The following is a 17,773-nucleotide window of genomic DNA, read 5'->3' on the forward strand; positions in this document are numbered from 1 at the left end:
ATTGTCTAGGAGTTTATTTCTATGCCCTGTAGGAATTTAGATTGCAGTTTTAAATTGATTTCATAAAGGATTTTTTAATACAGCTTTTATCTTTGGCATTATTAAAATACCTAAAAATATTTTAATCACAGAAAAACTGTTAAATATTTTTTTTTATTTTTCTGTACTTCTAAAGTCAATATGCTTTTTATTAATACATCGTCTTGTCCATAGATAGCGAATTCCTTTATTAAACTGTATAACAGCAGTGTGATTTGGAATGGGCATCAGCTACAACTTCCAGATTGGCTTGCTGGGGCATTAGAGGACCTGATGACTCTCCCTTTATTTTCAAGAGATTATGTGATGATTTTAACTTCTTCTTTCTTTACATACCAGTATTTAAAGCAATATTGTCAGAATGTGGGTGACATTATTTTGCCACATGTCATCTGGGAGGCATGATGTCGTGCTAGCACAATATCTGTTTGAAACTATGTAATTGAACTTCTCTTTATTACCACAGTTAAGGTTTCATGCCTCAGAATGTATACTTCATAAAAAATTCAGATTCACTGCATGCTGTACTTGAAAACGTGTATTTTCTGAAAGCAGGGGTCCTTTTATTCTGGTTCTCCTATAACATTTAGATATTTGAAAACAAAAAAGCTTTTTTAACTCATAAACAAGCTTTAAAATAGTAAAAGCAGATACCATAATACAGGTTCTTATCAGCTTTGTCAAGAGGATCCTCATGTGATATGGAATGAACTGGCTTTTTTCAAAAGGGAGAAAAAAAAGCTATTGATTGAGAAGTGAGTTTGTTTCTTAAATGGTGTTTAAGTAAAGAAACATACTGCATTTTTTTTCTGAAGTGCTTTACAGGCCATACAAGAGGAATTCCTTGCAAAATTCCATTATAAAAACATCTACCAAATGGAGAAAAGGAAAACATCAGCTCCTTTTTTTTTTTTTTTTTTTTTTTTCCTTCTCTCTCCCCCTTAAATCAGTGACAAGTTACAAGTTTGCTAGCACTAACAGAAACTGTATTCCATGATCTAGGGATTGTGTTAATTAATGTGGCTCTCATCTGTTGGAGGTGTCGCTCTTCATTAGCCTGTATTTTACACACTGCCGTGCTTCATTTTTGGAATGAGGTGGTGAGGGGATAACCTAGCCAGCCATCCTTGTTTGATCTCTGTGATACATACGCAATGCAGAATGCCTCAGCTCTCTTGGTTCCCTGCCCTGTCCTGCTAATCCCAGCTGAGCTCATTATGGTGTAGCCTTGCTGCTACTCCTGGAGCCAGAGCTGTCCAAGCTAATTACTGGTAGCAGCAGAACTGCCTGTTAAGGGTCTGGTGTGGATCTGCTAACATGGTCCTTGGTAGTGACCTGCAAAAAGCACGAGGGAGTTGCTCTCTTTCTTGCTGTGCACAGCCTGTCCTTTGGGTTTAGTGCTGATCCCTTCACACAGCTCTTTCAGCTGTAGTAAGTGTAAAACTTGGTGAAGGAAACTCTTACTTTAGAAAACATACAGTTTGCTGCTTTGATCTCATAATTCATAGGCTATTACACTCAGCCAGGCAAAGTAAAAAAATGTCCTTTTATACTAGACAAAAGGAAGTTAGTATGGTATAATTAGCCCTTTGCTGTGATTTAACACTTTCTGTAAGTAACTATGATTTTCTGTTTTAATTTAAGAATCAAGACATCATATAAAGTTTTATTCAGACTTTGTTTTTGTCAGCATTAAAGAAAATGTGTTTTCCCAATGGATCACAATGTAAACCCATTTTGTGTCAATATCATGAAGGTTGCTATCACAGAATTTCAACAGCAGCAAATTGTTTTGTTCTATGTAAGTTGTTGTGTTGACCACAATCTCCCTTGGTGTATTATAGGCAATGTTGCCAGTAGCTGTGTTACATGGGGTATTCTTATATCTGCCAGTTAAAATTGTGTGCCTGTTCTTGTCACTTCGTCGTCTTTTTTTTTTTTTTAATGTTTTGAAGCTACAACAACAAATTATCACATGCAATTATTTTGATTATTTTGTGTGTTTTTATTTTTATTTTTTATGTAGGAAAGAACACATTCTTGCCATGTATGTAATTGCATACATGTAATTCCTCTTCCATCACTAATGAACACATTCACCACAGGCAATTACATAAGCCTTCTTTTTCACACAAAGCCATGCAAGAGAGATTGCTTATATATATTGTTCACACCTGGAAGATTGGTACAGTTGGACTGCTTTTCTAGAGTTCCTGTGCAGTCCCATTTATGGGAACAGCCTTATGTCTGGTACGTTGCAGATCATTGACCTTGACTAGACTGTGGTGAGATGGTACGAGCAAACAGCTGAGCTCTTTGAAATACAGCATTTGTAAGACAAAATGGGTTCATGAAAGTCCACATAGTAAGGACTTAGTAAGAAGCCAGTGCAGCATTGTGTTCATTAAGGTGAACTCCTCGTGTGGATTTAGGTGCTGTTTGCTCTTACAGGCAATGCCACTTACTGTTGAAGTAAGGAAGAAATGAATGCATAATTGCAGGGTTTATATCTCTCTAATAATGACAGTCTTTAAGTCATTGAAAGAAGTCACCATTTCAGGATTTCATCTCATTTTCTTAAGAAAATTAATTCTTAATAATAGAGCTTCTTTTGTTAAAAACAAAAATTTTTTGTTTTTAAATTCTGTGGATAAAGAACATGATCTATGGAGTTGGACCAGTTACTTATATGAGTAATGTTACAAGCAGTGTAAGTAAATCAGGTTAGCCCATAGGTTTTGCGAATGAACTTAATTTGAGAGAGCCTACTAATTGTTATCTATAAGTTGACATAGAACATACATAAACCAAAACCAGTGCACCTTTGCTTAAAGAAGAGTGTCTGTGTAGGGATTTTATTTTGGTTTAAGTAGTTGTAACTTTTAAAATGTATAATTTCTCTATCTGACTAAACCAAAGAGTGAGTTTGGAACATAGGATTATTTGTTACTGCTTGCTTATGTATTTAATCTACAGGAAAGATTTTATCTTCCATTTTCTGAGGCATAGAGCAATGATGTAAAATGTCTTTATTATGCACATACATTAATCATGTTTTTAACCCTCCACTGGACCTGTTCCAGGGGCTCCATAATTCCCTTCTAGTGAGGAACCCAGAAATGGACACAGAAGTCCAGATGTGACCTCACAAGGGCTGAGCAGAGCGGCAGGATCACCTTCCTCAACCTGCTGGCAATGCTCTTCCTAATGTGCCACCAGGACACACTGCTGGCTCATGGACAGCTTGAAGGACCGAAGGACTCACAGGTACCACTCCAAAGAACTGCTTCACTGCACATCCAATTGTTCTGCTACCTGATTGCCAGCTGGCTAATTTAAACTATTTCAGCATTTCCATATCAAAAGCTGGTTAGCTGGAGCATAGGGATACCCTGTCCCTTTGGCCTTTATGTACAGACTTTGTAAATGTATAGATGACTGGCTATAAACTATTGTGGAATCTAGACAATTTCACATCTTTCATTCTGCATTATTTGTAGTCAACCTTGTAATAGATACCAGCAACACTCAATTATTTGACAAAGAACATGCTTCAACATTAGACATGATGATGTAAGTCAACATTTACAGCTAGCTGGAAATTTGTTGTCTGTGTGAGTGCTCTGTAATTGTGCACGTCGTCCATTATAGGAAGTGTGCTCTGTGTCTTTAAAGCATATGGAATCACTACAGCCTCAGTCATATCCTTCCTCTGCTGTAGCAGCTATTTAATAAAAGTTTTCTGATAAGCCTTCCATTTATAGGTGAACAAGACCTCGTGGTTTCTGCTTTCCTTATTCCTGTGGAGTGAAAGCTACTGTTGTGTACCTGGTGTAGTGGTATGTGACAAAGTAGTTAACAGGTTCCTATCTTGGTACCAGCAACACCATGTGATGCCTCTTGCCGTTTCTCACTGTCAGAATGGGTATGATGGAGAAAAGCTAAATTAAGTGTGCTGGAATGCTAGCAGTAAGAAACACAAACAGAGGCTTTATTAGTTCCTTCCCTTCTTGAGTGTGTGTTTTCTCCCGCCTTCTTTAGCTACAGAACCTGCTGAAAAATAGTTTTGATAATCTTGACAGTCTCAGGCAATAGGAGAGACCTGGTCATCAAAGACTTATTTTTAGACCTCCATTGTTTTGTGCAACAACCAAATATCCCAGTAATTTTTTCTTTGTTCTACTCAATAGGTACAGCATGTAGCAGATGAATTTGTAACAAAGTGCATTCACACTACATCAATGTTAAAAAGTGTTACCTACAGCACACAGCCTTTCTGACTTTCATGTTTTCTCTGTAAAGTAATCTTTCTGGTTCTCAGTCTTGGGAGTGCTGGGACATAGCAGACATCCTGCTAATAATAACTCAAATCCAATAGGTCAGGGCTGTTGTTTACTTTTTTCTGCAGTTAGTAATTCTGTACTTCAAAGGCATATATAGTTAAAATGATGGTGTGTATGTGTTTGTTTAAGTTAGGATAGATAAAAATCTGAAATACCACCTTTCATTCTACTGGAAACAATTCCAGCCTAAATTTTACAGATGGTCTTGTAACTTCTGAGGGTTTTGACAAAGTGCATGCTTACTGACTGTGCTGAATATGGCAGTGAAAATGAAAGGCTCAAGTGTGAGACTGGGAAGGACTGCACTGCAAATAAATTAAAAAGTAAGAAACCAGCAGTGTTTGGTGTAATGCAGAGTATAGTTTCCAAAAGATGTTTTCATAGGACCAAAGTCAGAACTGCAAATGCCACATGAACTCAGGTAGGGGCTTTTACATATGAACAAAATAGCCCTTTTAATGAGGAGAATTAGTTGGGTTTTTCTTTTCTAGCAAGCTTTCAGTTACATTTTCACCAAACACTATGTCAACTAACTGTTTTCCAGTGGGAAGGTTCTATCAAGGATGATGAGATCTATGCTTTTTAATTGTTCAGATTGTCTCTAGGACATTTCTTACCTGTGTCCACCATATCTTGTAATTTACTGCATCCTAGCTGACAGACAAATTTGAGGATTTAGTGGGTTTTTTTAATATCAAATGTGTTTGTGTTTTTCCTTTATTCTTTCATATTTAATCAGACTTGTCTTGTCTTGTACTTCAGTACCTTCTCATATATGACAGAATTGTGTCATATTGAAAACATGAGTCATGCTGCTAAGTATTATTTTTAATAATACAGAAGCAGGTAAACACAGAATTAAAGTTGCATTAGTGATAAAAATTGGGCATTGTCAAGGAGAAAAAATAGCAGAGAGATGGTGAAGAAAGTTAAGGTCAGCTTTCCTTTGTATTGCTTGCACAGAGCTAATGCTTGCCTCACTGTTGGATCACAGTGATTTCTGTAGATTATTTGGTTTAGAAATGAATTGTTGTACTGGTGGTAAGCATACCACCTGCAAAAGGACTGTCTTTTTTCTTATCCCTCCGTCTGGCCTAGACAAAAGATCTTGAGCATTTAGATGGAAATTTCTGGTTTCTTAGTCTACAGATATGTATGCACATATAAAAATAAAGAAGTAGTGTGTCATATTAAACTGTACTGAATGTTCACAGAAGAAGCCCATGAACGTACAGTCTCTAACACCAAAGCACACTGATTGCTGCTAACATGTCAGACTGCTATTTTAAGAAAATAAGGAGTGAGTAATGAAAGTAAGTTTCTCTACAGTGCCTTCTGTGAAAGTTCTGGTATTTCTGGTAAAGGTCGCAAATGCCTTTACATAGTACTGATTTTGGAAGGGAAATAATAAATTTTCATGATTCCATGTGTCTCAGCTTTGGTAATACCATATGGAACTTCAACAACTGAACTTTGAAAATATGTAGAAACATTTATTTCAGGGAGTGCAAATATTTTACAATGAAAGTTATTAAATGTTGTTTCTGTATTCTTGCTTTATCTCTGGAAGCCTTTCTTAAAGCATGCTGTTTTGTAATTCTAGAAAGTCAAATGCTGGTGCTTAGTGGAACTTTATTGTGACCCAGCATGATATTTGTGATAAACTACTCAGCTGTCTTTTGTTGTATGAGGCAGAATATGGATATACATGGAAAACTTTAACCTATCTTAATGCTTTTGGATCTTTTTCTAATTTCTAAGGAATTCAGAATGCATTTTCTAAGAATAATTGTTGTATTTGCTTTTTTCAAACACAATCACTTGAATATAAACATAGAATTGTCAAAATTTTCCTAAAACTCAAATTCATCAGTGGAAGAAATAAATTAAGAAATTAATTTTTATCCTTACTTTGCATTATTGGAAACCAGCTCCGTACTAACAGCAGGCTGTAGGCCAGATACTTTGGTATATTGTCATCTGAGGTTTATAAAGGTTAGAAGGACTGATTCAACAACAAAATTCTTTTGATATTCGTATGATGGGTGATATGCCCTCGTACTGTGATCTCCTCTGAATTATATTGATGGCACTGTTACTCCGGTCTTGGCCCTTGAGGTTGAATCTGTTTTGAACTTAGTACAGGTACAAACACTGGTTATTGAGGCTGTTCTGATGGTCTTATTTTAAAGGAATGGAAACTTGCAAATTAGAATAATAAACGTAATTCACACAATGTAACATTTGTATTTTTGATAAGCACTTCTTGATAAATAAGCTGGATTTTTGTGCTGCAGCAAGACAAATTAAAGATTGCTAAATGGTAGATAAAATGTTAGGCATCTGATTCTACCATCCTTTTGCAAACTAAAGCTTATGCTGCATGTGTGGAAACTATCTAGTCACTATCTAGTCTATTTCATTGACTTTGGACTGACTATTAACTTGAAATATATCTCAAAAGGCACTCTTGACAACTATGACACTATTCACAATTTTGTTATGTGAACAGACATTGGACTGTTGAAGGGGGGAGTTGCTTTTATCCTTTCTTTGCTCCTGAATGTGTGTTGTAAATCAGGGAGACTTTACTTAGCAACAAAAGATATCTCTTCCTTCAATTTTCATCCATCCTACAAGTGACTGAATTGGGAAACAGGAATGATAAAGACATATTTCTGGGAAGTGGATACACAAGTAAGATAGATAGCTTAAAGACTCTATATAGCCAAATACTTCATTTCCTTGGTTAATTAAGACTATACATTTCTTAGTGTAAACTGTAAGTTTACAATATTTTTCCTGTAAAGGAATTCCAGTAAATCCTTCTGGATACTGTGAATGATAACAGAATGGGAGTAATGCTAATGTACGTTTTGCTTTACTGTTACCTTGGCAGTGTTATCCTCAGACACATGTAATGCTTTTTGCTTTCTCACAGTCTGTATAAAACACCTATTCCCAGATTCGCTCTCAGTTTCCAAGGCTGTCAGTTGACACATAAATATACAGACACATGAAAAGAGCATATTTTGCCCTTACTGCAGGCAAATGTACTTGAATCATAATGCTGTAGGAACAAAAGTGACCAATTTCCTTCAGAGTAGTATTTCACCTGTAGAAGTCGGATAAAGTTTCTACCTGGCTTGGTTTTCCTGACTTTAAGTAATTTTGGAGTAGTAGAAAGTCAAAATGAATACTTGTATTATGACATACGAGACCATTTTTGACAGCCTCTTCCTATATTTTCTGTATGGACTTTTTACAGAAGTATGTGTAATGTGCATGTTATAGTTTTATAGAGCAGAATTTTTACCCTTCTAAAAATTATGAGACTAAAGAACAGAAAGTGCGATTCAGCTTTGCTTACCTAGATGTTCCTCTGTTGATGTGCTGCCTTTCTTCTCAAGCATCTTTCTTTTCTGAGGAGAAGAAAACAGATCTGCTGTCCCATTTTCCTTGCAAGGATTATTAGGCTGTTTAACTTAAGCTCTGGATAAGAAAAAAAATTCTTTGACACTGTTGACCCAATGTCTTTAGAACTTACTTTTTTGGTTACTGTAATAAGCAATGCTGCTGTCCCTTTTTAAAGGGCTGTGATAAAGAGCATGCAAAGCTTGGTCAGCACTCTTTTTCTGTCTGATTTTTTAATTAATTTGGCTTTCCAGTCTTTAGCAGTCTTCCATGACTCTGAAGGAAAACATTTGAAAAGGCAATAGTTAACCTCATGGACTCAGAGGAAGGCTTCCCTGACTGCTGCAGCTCCTGGACTAGCCCCCTGATATCTGTCCATACCAGCAACAATATGCATTAGGAGATTGTGGTTGGTTGTGCTTATTTCTCCAAAGAGTCATCCTGCTGCAGTCTTTACAACATGTAATCCTTGGGAAGGAGTTGGTTTCCTCAGTGGGTTATTCCATTTTATGTATTCAGCTCTATTAGAAATTAGATTCTCTGCATGGTTTTATTTTCCAGATAAGATTCCCTGGGACAAATGGGAAAAATGTCTTATTGTTTGTTTGGATGTTTATTTTAGACTGCCATGAGCCTGCTCTCTTAATTCCTTTTATCTGTATGCAGGGGAGTGTAGAAGTCTCCTGCTTGTCTTACCTGTGAATGCTGAAAGCTGCTGATGAGCAATGGCTGACTTTTGGGATGTGTATTACTCAGGAGGCAGTTGTTTGCTAGAGGACTAACTAGAGTCTTCTGGCAATGGGTTAACCCAGGGTCAGCAACTCTGGAGGGAAGGAGCCCTTTAAACTCATAAGTGCAGAGAGAAAGTTTATGCTATAGTTCAGGCTGTCTTTCTAAATTACCTTTTCTTTAATGCATTGAGACCCAAGTGCACATGTGTACATGTACCTTAGATTTGGAGCTGTGTGAGAGCTCCTGATGGTATCTTTAGAACTGCTGACAATTAAAAATGATGAGTACTAGGATATTTTGTTCTAGCAAGAGGGTCTGTTTTGCAGAAACCTTGCTTATATGCAGATGGTGGGAGCATTTCTTCTATTCTAATAACTTGATAAGTAAGCAACTGTTACAAAGAATTTCTTGCTGATGCCTAGCTAAAATCTAAAATAAATTGGAAGTATTTCTTTTAGCATAATGATTCTATAGCATAGTTTTTAATATGCTAGTTCTTCCTATATTCCAAATGGGTGAGTATTAAAAAAAAAAAAAAAACCTAAAAAAAGGAGGAGTAATCAAAAGTATTATATTGTGAAAAATAGAGCCCAGAATATTGTATCATACTGAAAAACAGCAGATTCTGTAATTGTGGGTCAATATCAGTACCTTGAAAAATACATGCAATACCACCATAAACTATTGCCTGTATATATATAATATATATATATGTATAATACATATATAATATGTATGTATAAATATAAATGTATATTTGTATATAATACAAATTATTACACAAATCTATTACCATAGATTTGATCTCTCTTGATTTCTGAATATCCTTGTTTTAATACTGGCAAATGACACTGTGGCAATCAAAGCTGGAGGATAGAAATGAAGCATTTGTACATAAAACAGGATGCTGCACACCTTCCTGCTCTTGATGGTGCATTTTCTATATGTGCTACAAATAAGAAGAATGACTTTTCATGAAGTTAATTGTAGTAAACAAAGGACTTTGAGGTTGTTCTCAGGATGTAAAAACACATGATTAGAATTCTGACCTGCCGTATTAGAAGATCCTGATAGTGTTCTAGGAAATGCCAGTAGATTCCTGCTAATTTAAGATGCTTATTCCTCTCAAATCAAGGACTCGGTGTCTCTTCTTTGGAGCTGGAAATTAGTCTCTGACAACATAGTCTAGAGTATCTAGGATTGCTGCTGCACTCTTTCTTGTCAACAAAGCAATCTTCAAAAATACTTTGGAGTAGATTACATTGTCAGAAGGTCAGCTTGTTTAGGAAGCAGATGAGAAAATGCTTACTGTTGACAAAGACTTACTGAAGAAATACACTAAAATCTACCCAATATACTTACAAGCAGCATAACCTCTTTTTTGCAGGAGACTCAAGGCCATTAAGCAGTTTCAGGTGTGCATAAAGCTGAAAATCAGTACACTGGTTTCTAGGTTTTGTATGGCTTTAAGTCACTTTTCCTCCATCTAATGGGCTATCATTTAAACTTGGCAACACTGCTAGAAAATACAACATGTGAGTATAAATAAGAGCAAGACATTTTTTCTAGAAGAAGTCATAAATTCTGGACTTTTTTCAGTCTGCTAGTTTTTATTACTCTTTCAACTACATTTCAAAACTAGTATTTTCTTTTTTGTTTTTTTTTTTTCCCTGTCTTTTTAAAAGCTGAAAAGTCTGTGTGGGATCTGAATAGTTATTTCAAAGACCATTTTCAATTCATCTTATAGACAGATATAAGATTAGTGTAGTCCTAAAATCAGAAATAGTAGTCATGTATGTCACTCATAATTACATAACCTTCATTATTGGGAAATTTGGTACATTGTTACTGCAAATTTTCAGGATATATTTTCCAGTTACACAGTCTTCTTTAAGACTCCCTAAACCTTAAATATAAACTAATCAGGACTGTAAAGACTCCCACAGTGCAATCAGAAAAGAGTTGTTCGACATGATTTGAAAATGTTTTATATCTTCTTTTAAAAAACCAACCCATAGTGATCAAAATAAACCTATGAAAAAAGTGCACCTAGATACAGGCCAAGTGATAATTGTAATTTCAACCTTGGAAGTTTTTAGAAATGTCTGTGTTAGCATTAACCCTGCAGATTTGAGTTTAGACTTAAAGAAACTTTATAGATGTTTAACTCATTGGTTGCTTCTTTTCTTTTGAATTGCTGATATGTATTCTTTGTAATGAATCTCCTTTGCCTGATGTTTTTTATGTATCTGTTGCCTGTGTAAATTTACAGAGACAATTCTGAACAGTTTTGGTATTACTTTTAAAACCCATTCAAATTTAGTTAGGTTTTATTTCTATTTTTTCCATCAATTTATTAATGGATAAGAGCTTTTTTACAGAATTCTGGCTTTTCAACACTCTGCAAGATTTCACCTACTCCCTATATCAATAAAATGTTTGTGTAAGTTTTCAAAATAGTTCACAGTATTTGGTAAACATTTGTGTAAAGTTTGTATCTGGTACCTCTCTATATTTTAAAATATATACCGTTATTTTTTAAAATATACTTCTGTTTCTAAAAGCTGAGTTAATTAATGGAATGAGTACACAACACAGAAATGTGACAAAGACAATAAAATGCTGTAGTAGTCTTTAACTTTGTCATGAGACAAAGTGTGAAAATATGGATTTATGAGCTGGATGTGACCAGTTAATACTCACTCTTAGGTTGCTTTGTCCTTTTTTTTGACCTGCATTGTATTCAAATCCAATCCAAATCAATTCCAATCATTCATTCTTTAATTATAGTTCAAAAGTTTATACTCTCTGGGTCTACAGAACAAACTTCTTTCAATAGAAAAGTTTTTTGTTTGTCTGCTGTGATAACCATGGACTTAGTTTTGAGTTCTAAATTGCTGTATGTATTTCAGATTAGAACTTGTCTGATTTTGCGGTGTTGTGTATGGTTTTCTTTGCAATACTTGAGTACCTACAAGTACTATATTCTTCTTTTTGTATGGTGGTTTGATCTTTAAATGAACTTCAGTTTCTAGCTCCTCCTCATTTCTTGTAAAATGTTTAAGAGTTTGAGGAGTTTTAATACTGTTTAGTAGACATAATTTTGAGATTGTGTTTTTCAGATGCTGACAAAAATAACACTAATACTAGCCATAGAATTTTAAAATTTCAATTTTAAAAGGTCAGAAAATTTGTTTTCCTCAAAAAATGCTGATTTATAAATTTCATACACTGTATGTATTTCTTTGCTCAAGCAGAAAGATGAAGAACTAAAGAAGAGAATTTTTAACTTCTTCGTGAAAAATAGAACTAAAATGCATTTTGCTTGTCAGCTGATACACTGTCATTAAGAGACTTGTGAAAGGGTGGACTGAAAGCATCCTCCATGTTTGATGTTACTGCTTGCCAAGGCAGACAGTTGACTGCAGATTTTTGTAGGTTTATGCTTCTCCTGCAGCTCCTTGAAACACTCCTTGCTGAATTTCTCTTCTGGGAAAGAAAGTTGTGCTCAAATGCTTGTGCCACTTAGTATTAGAATTGGAAGTAGGAAATGTACTGAACCTAATCTGTAATATAAACTTACAATTTCTTTCACTTCATTTAGTGACTACTGGATTTTTTATGAGAAAAAAGTATTTGATGTCCGGTATAAAAAGTTTAAAGTACACTTTTTATTTTTTCTTTTTTTAAAATCAAGCTTGTAGTTACAGTAATTGTAGAATGTAAAGCCAGAGCCATCACTGCCCCAAAGCCTTCTCCGACTTCTAAGGATTCAGGCAAACATGCAGACAGCAGGTGGGCACACACAGGCATTCCAGATAGGAATAACAGGCCATCAGGGAAAGAGCTGGAAGGGTCTCTGTGTTTTATTGTGCGATGGTCCAGGGATGAAGACCCTGGATAATGGGAGGAACTGGTTTAAATATGGTGTACAAGAGGGTGGAGCGTGAGATGGAGAGCCAATGTGTGCGTAAGGGCTTAGGGGGTGGTACCAGGGTGGGGAAATCAGCAACAGCCAACAGGGATGTGAGGGTGGAGAGACAGTGTTGTGGAGTGGAGAAGTGGGAATGGGAAGTCAATGGGCAACTGAGAACTGAGAACATTCTGGAACTGGGGAAGGAGCTAGAGGGTGACATAACTTGGATGATTTACATAACAAACAAGAAACTTTGGGGGGGAGAAGCCTTCTGAGTCCTTCAGCTCACCAAGTGGCGAGGTAACCCAGGAGTCTGAGGTGCTGATTTCCAGGTAACTCTTTTGGTATCTGCCTGACAGGCTCCATAGCCTCCACAGAGAGGATAGGATAGGATGACAGTAACTGGTTCAAAAAGGGAGGCTATATCTGTTTTACCTTCCCAAGATCAAGAAAATTAAACTCAGGATGCGGGTAGCAGTTCCCCCAGTGGCATGCAGCTTATTCAGTTTGGTGTAGTGTGATATGTATGATTTTCTACATATAAGACATTTTATTTGGTCAGCCACAAAGAGTACTACTCTAGAGGAAGAAGAAATCACCAGAAAGAATTGAGTGTCTTAAATGAGACCATGAGTGAAATATGAGACCTGCTTTCTAACTGATGTGATAATAGCCTCTTGCACCAAGAATGGTCCTGCAATCCTTTAAAGGATAGAAGGAAGTGGGAATTGGTCTTCTTCCATCCTGTCATCATAAAACATATGCATAACCTCTGGCCATTCTGATGCCCCTTTGCTACACTTGATCTATTTAGGTAAGTGTCTTTCTTGGATGAGCCTGAAACAAGGCACAGCCACACGTGCCATCTCAGAAGTACTGAGTAGAATCAATTCTGTAAATTGACTGACTGCTGCCTATGCAGGTAGCATGTTAGCCTTCATCACAAAGGCATGTCACTTCTAATGTTCATTATATTGGTTCAAAGGACATAATTTTTTTTTCTGCAAAGCTGCTCTTGAGCCAATTGGTCTTTTAGCATGTCCTCTTTCAAACAGGTTTTGTAACAGGACTTTGCCTAAAGTGAACTTCATGAAGTTCCCACCAGCCAGTTTTTTTCTTCCTATGAAGTCTCAATTAGAAGTGGTCCAGTCCTCTACTTAGCCCTCGGTTGCTTCCCTCAGTGTTATATCTTTTGTGGACTTGATGTGAGGCACCTAACACATCTTTGAGGTTGTTAATAAAGACAGTAAACAGTACTGGCTCTATAATGGATCCCTGAGCGACACTTAGAATTGCTAGCTGCCAGTTGTACTCCATATGACATACCATCACCCCTTCAACCTAATATTTCAGCCAGTTTTACAGACAACTTATCTAATTTTCAATTCAGATCTCAAATCTTTGGCATTAAGATGAGACACTGTCTCAAACACCTTGCCAAATTCAAGCTATACACTCTTGCCTGCTCTCCCATTTTTCTTACAGTCAGTCATCTCTAACAGTTCCAATAAGGTTGGTAAAGCAAGATTTTTCCATGGTAAATGTGTGCTAGTTGTTTTCAATCACTTTGTCTATTAGGTGAGTGGACATTATTTCCAGGATGATTTGCTCTGTGACTTTTCCAGGGAAAGAAGGAAGGCCTGTATTTGGTTTATGTATTGTTTGTTTATTTGTTTTAATTTAAATAATGTCAGAAAAGATTGGACCAAATCAATTGGCCTAGGGATAGTCCCTTTCCAGAAAGGAAACATAAAAATGAAGCAACTAGTCAAAAAAATCATCATCCCTTGAAGACTGGAGCAAGCAGTACAGAAACATTGGTTGGAGACTGTTAAGAAATATAGTGTAGCTGAAACCCATCTGAAATATCTGCTACAGTTTAAAAAAAATTAAAATAAAATAGTTGCAAACCATCTCCTGCCCCCAAAGAGTCTTAAGAAGCTCTCTAGAGACTGCAGAATCTGTTATGCCCCTTATACGGAAAAGGTCAGCATTTGAAAATTAAGCTTGCATTGCTGAGAGACAGGTAGGACCAATAGATAGAGAAAGGACAAATGCAGGTGGGAAGTTGAGAACCTTAAAAAGGCTTCTGAAGAGTGGTTTTCAAAGGTGCTTAAGCTATTGTAGTAAAGTTTTACTTAAATAGAGTGAAAAAGAAGACAATAAGGAAATTCATAGGTTTGCTTAATGATTAAAGTGTAACAGTCTTTTTCCTTGGTCAGTTTATGGTATTAGGTGATTGTCAAGATGTCTTTCAACCCCAGCTTGCTGTGATTGTATGTTTCCATGCTAATGATGATTAGAAGATGCCAACAACTTGTGTAAGTTTTGCAGCGGATAGATCAAAGGCGTAAGACCTATTTGAAGTATCTGTACAGCAATTATGAGGTCAAGTAGAGTAGTTACTTGTAAATATATTAAAGTTAATATTCTTGACACGCAGAGATGTGAGGAAACTGAAGTATGAAATTACTCTAACCCTACTTTTAACAGCCAATGTGCCAATGGACTGGCAGGTTGCCACTATAACTCCCATCTACAGAATAGGCTCCAGAGGGAGCTGCAGACCAGTGAGCCTGACTGCTTCCATACTTTGAAGATGGCAGTCAGTCATTAGGAAAAAGACGGTGAAAGGGGGAAAGTGAAAAAACACTTCAAAGAACAACCAAACAATCAAGAAAAACTGTAGAGAGAAATATTACTAAGCACAAATCAGCAGTTTTGTTGGGGAAGCATTAATGTGACTCCTGTAAATCCTACTTCATTAACCTGCTGGAATTGTAGAAAGGTGACAGTAGCTGTGTGGTAATAGTAACCCGATCGGTATTTTTTCAGTTGCCTTTAACAAGCCTTCACATGAAAGGTAATAAAGAATTTTTTTTTTTTTTTAATTTTTTTTTTCAGTGGGATTAGTGGAAAGGTCCTTTTAGCAACTGGGAACCAGTTAAAGTAGAAGAAATAAACAGTAGTGCCTGTGTGTTACTTCCAGGGTGAAAAATTTGACTCACACTGCAGAAACTGTTCGGCTTCCACTCTTTCTTGAGCAGCATTTGCTTTTGTCTCTGTTGGAGACATAGTACTACTGATGGTTGGACTTGGCACTGGGCTAACCCATTTAAGCATTTCTAGCATTCACAGAAACCAGTCATTGACTTGGATGGGTTGAATCTTGCATTGTGCATTGTAATTTTTGGTTTGGACTTGACTAAAATTTTTCCAGATATAGATCTATCCTAACTTCGGTTGGAGATTATCTCACAGATAAATTAATTTATTCGGAGCCACATCAGTTATTCTGACTATAAATTTCCACTTAATTTATTTAATATAATTAGTTTACTTCTGCACATCTTCCATCAGCTGAAAGGAAAAAAAATACCTGCAGAAGTTTACACTTAAAAATCTTGTACAATCACTATTGCATGCTTGTCAATTAGTGTCTACAGAGGCAGTACGTATGTTCATAAACATATTTATTCAGATAATGTTTTTAAAGCTGAAAAGTAACTTGTTCAGAAGATAGAGGTTCAAGCAGGAAGCATGTCTTATTGATTTCAGCCTTTAATTGCATAAACAATGTACTTTCAAGGAAATATTTTGCCATTCAGTGCAAAAAACGAACATGTTGTGAAGAGTTAAGACAATGTGGAGACAAAAGCCACTGCAGTCTGTGTAATAGAAACTGATAATGACTGAGTTTTGGAGAATGAAAGAACAGTTAAAAAAAATCAACCTGTGAAGGCAGATGAGAGATCCCAAAATTAGCTGGATTTCTTATGTGTCATGCAAAGTAAGTTACTTTAACTTTCCATTTATAATTTTCTCTGTAATTCATGCTTTACAGCTGAGTCAGAGGCGCATTTGACTTACAATGTGCTTTAACATACTGTGCATACCAGAAGACTTATTTTTTTGTAAGTCTTTTCCTTAAGTTAGCAAATATTTTGGCCAGATTTTTTTGAGCCCTATTTCAGAGGGCAAATTACGGTAAAGCACTTTAATTTCCACTAAAATTTCCTGTGAAACAGGTGCTGCTGTTCAGGGTACAACTGAAATAAGTGAGAGCATTAGCAGTCAAAGTTTCACAACACAGCTAGAATAATATGTATTTGTGCATGAAATGAATTTATATTTTAAACAAAAGCTGCCTATTACTTTGTTCTGTGTTCTGTATGATCTTTGGCCAAAACAGGTCAGGGTTTTATTGTTGAAATAGTGTACAGCTATATAGATTGAGAATGTGTCAGAAAACAAATATAAATAAACAATTTAATAACAATTTAAGTTAATGTCTTTCTAGCATTTCCCAATTTGACTTTGAAGCTTTAGTATTGGTATCCTGGCAACTTTATTTGCATGTAGTTTTATTAAATTGGAAAAAGAGTAATTCAATTTGTGCAGACCTTAGATGGTTTATATTACAGACTAAACTATGGTAGTAATGTAGTAGTCCATCAGGGCTGGGAAATGGGAGGAATGGTTCTGTTAATAAGTTTCTTGAATAGTTGTTGGATCATAAGATGTATCTTCACAAGTTTGGCTGGCAGTTTCCCCTGAGACAGAGTATTTACCTGCCTCTTAAAAGGATTCTACCTCTTACTGGTCTTTTAATCTCAAACATTTACTTACCTAAAAGAGATGGGCTGAAACTTCTTAGTGTATGTTACAATCAGCATTGTGTCTGAATTTTGGGAATTCAGATGATTTACACATTTAAAAAAGCTGTTGTACAAAGGCCTCCTTATGTCTGAAGTAATGCTAAGTGTTGTCAAATTAGAACTAATTCCTGGGTGTTGACAACTTTATTCCAGCAATACATTGGTATGGGTTTGGTTTAATTTTTAAAATTATTTTAGTGGCATCTATGTGATTGTACTAATGTTTTTATTTCCTTTTTTATAGGCTGAATCTTGAAGAAGAGTTTTATCAGATGAAAATACACTAATCTGTGAGTAAGTTCACAATCGAGGAACTATGCTTACAGCAAAAAAAGGGAAGGTATAGGATTTTATATCTGTAAATGTAGTTTTAGTGGGTTGAGCCTGGCTGAATGCCAGGCATGTACCAAAGCCTCTCTATCACTTCCCTCCACAGTTGGACAGGAGAGGAAATATAATGAATGGTTCATGGATTGAGATAAGGACAGAGAGAGATCACTCACCAAGCACTGTCATGGGCAAAACAGACTCAGCTTCAGGAAATTAATTGAATTTATTCCTAAAAAATCAATTGAGAAGTAAAATTTAATATTAAAAACGCCTTCCTCTCATCCCTCCCTATTTTCCCAGCTCTACCTCCTTCCCCCCAGCAGTGCATGGAGACAGGGAAT

At 36.1% G+C, this 17,773-nt stretch overlaps 1 protein-coding gene across 1 annotated transcript in view; it reads left to right on the forward strand.

Moving 5' to 3' along the window:
• CNTLN (centlein) overlaps positions 1 to 17,773 on the forward strand; it is a 192,034-nt gene that overhangs the window by 102,216 nt on the left and 72,045 nt on the right. The window contains 2 exon segments of the mRNA XM_033511379.1: positions 681 to 794; positions 17,347 to 17,396. Of these exon segments, the coding sequence (XP_033367270.1) occupies positions 681 to 794; positions 17,347 to 17,396 (164 nt within the window).

The sequence above is a fragment of the Parus major genome, chromosome Z, assembly GCF_001522545.3.
Source record: "Parus major isolate Abel chromosome Z, Parus_major1.1, whole genome shotgun sequence".
NCBI classification, from domain to species: domain Eukaryota; kingdom Metazoa; phylum Chordata; class Aves; order Passeriformes; family Paridae; genus Parus; species Parus major.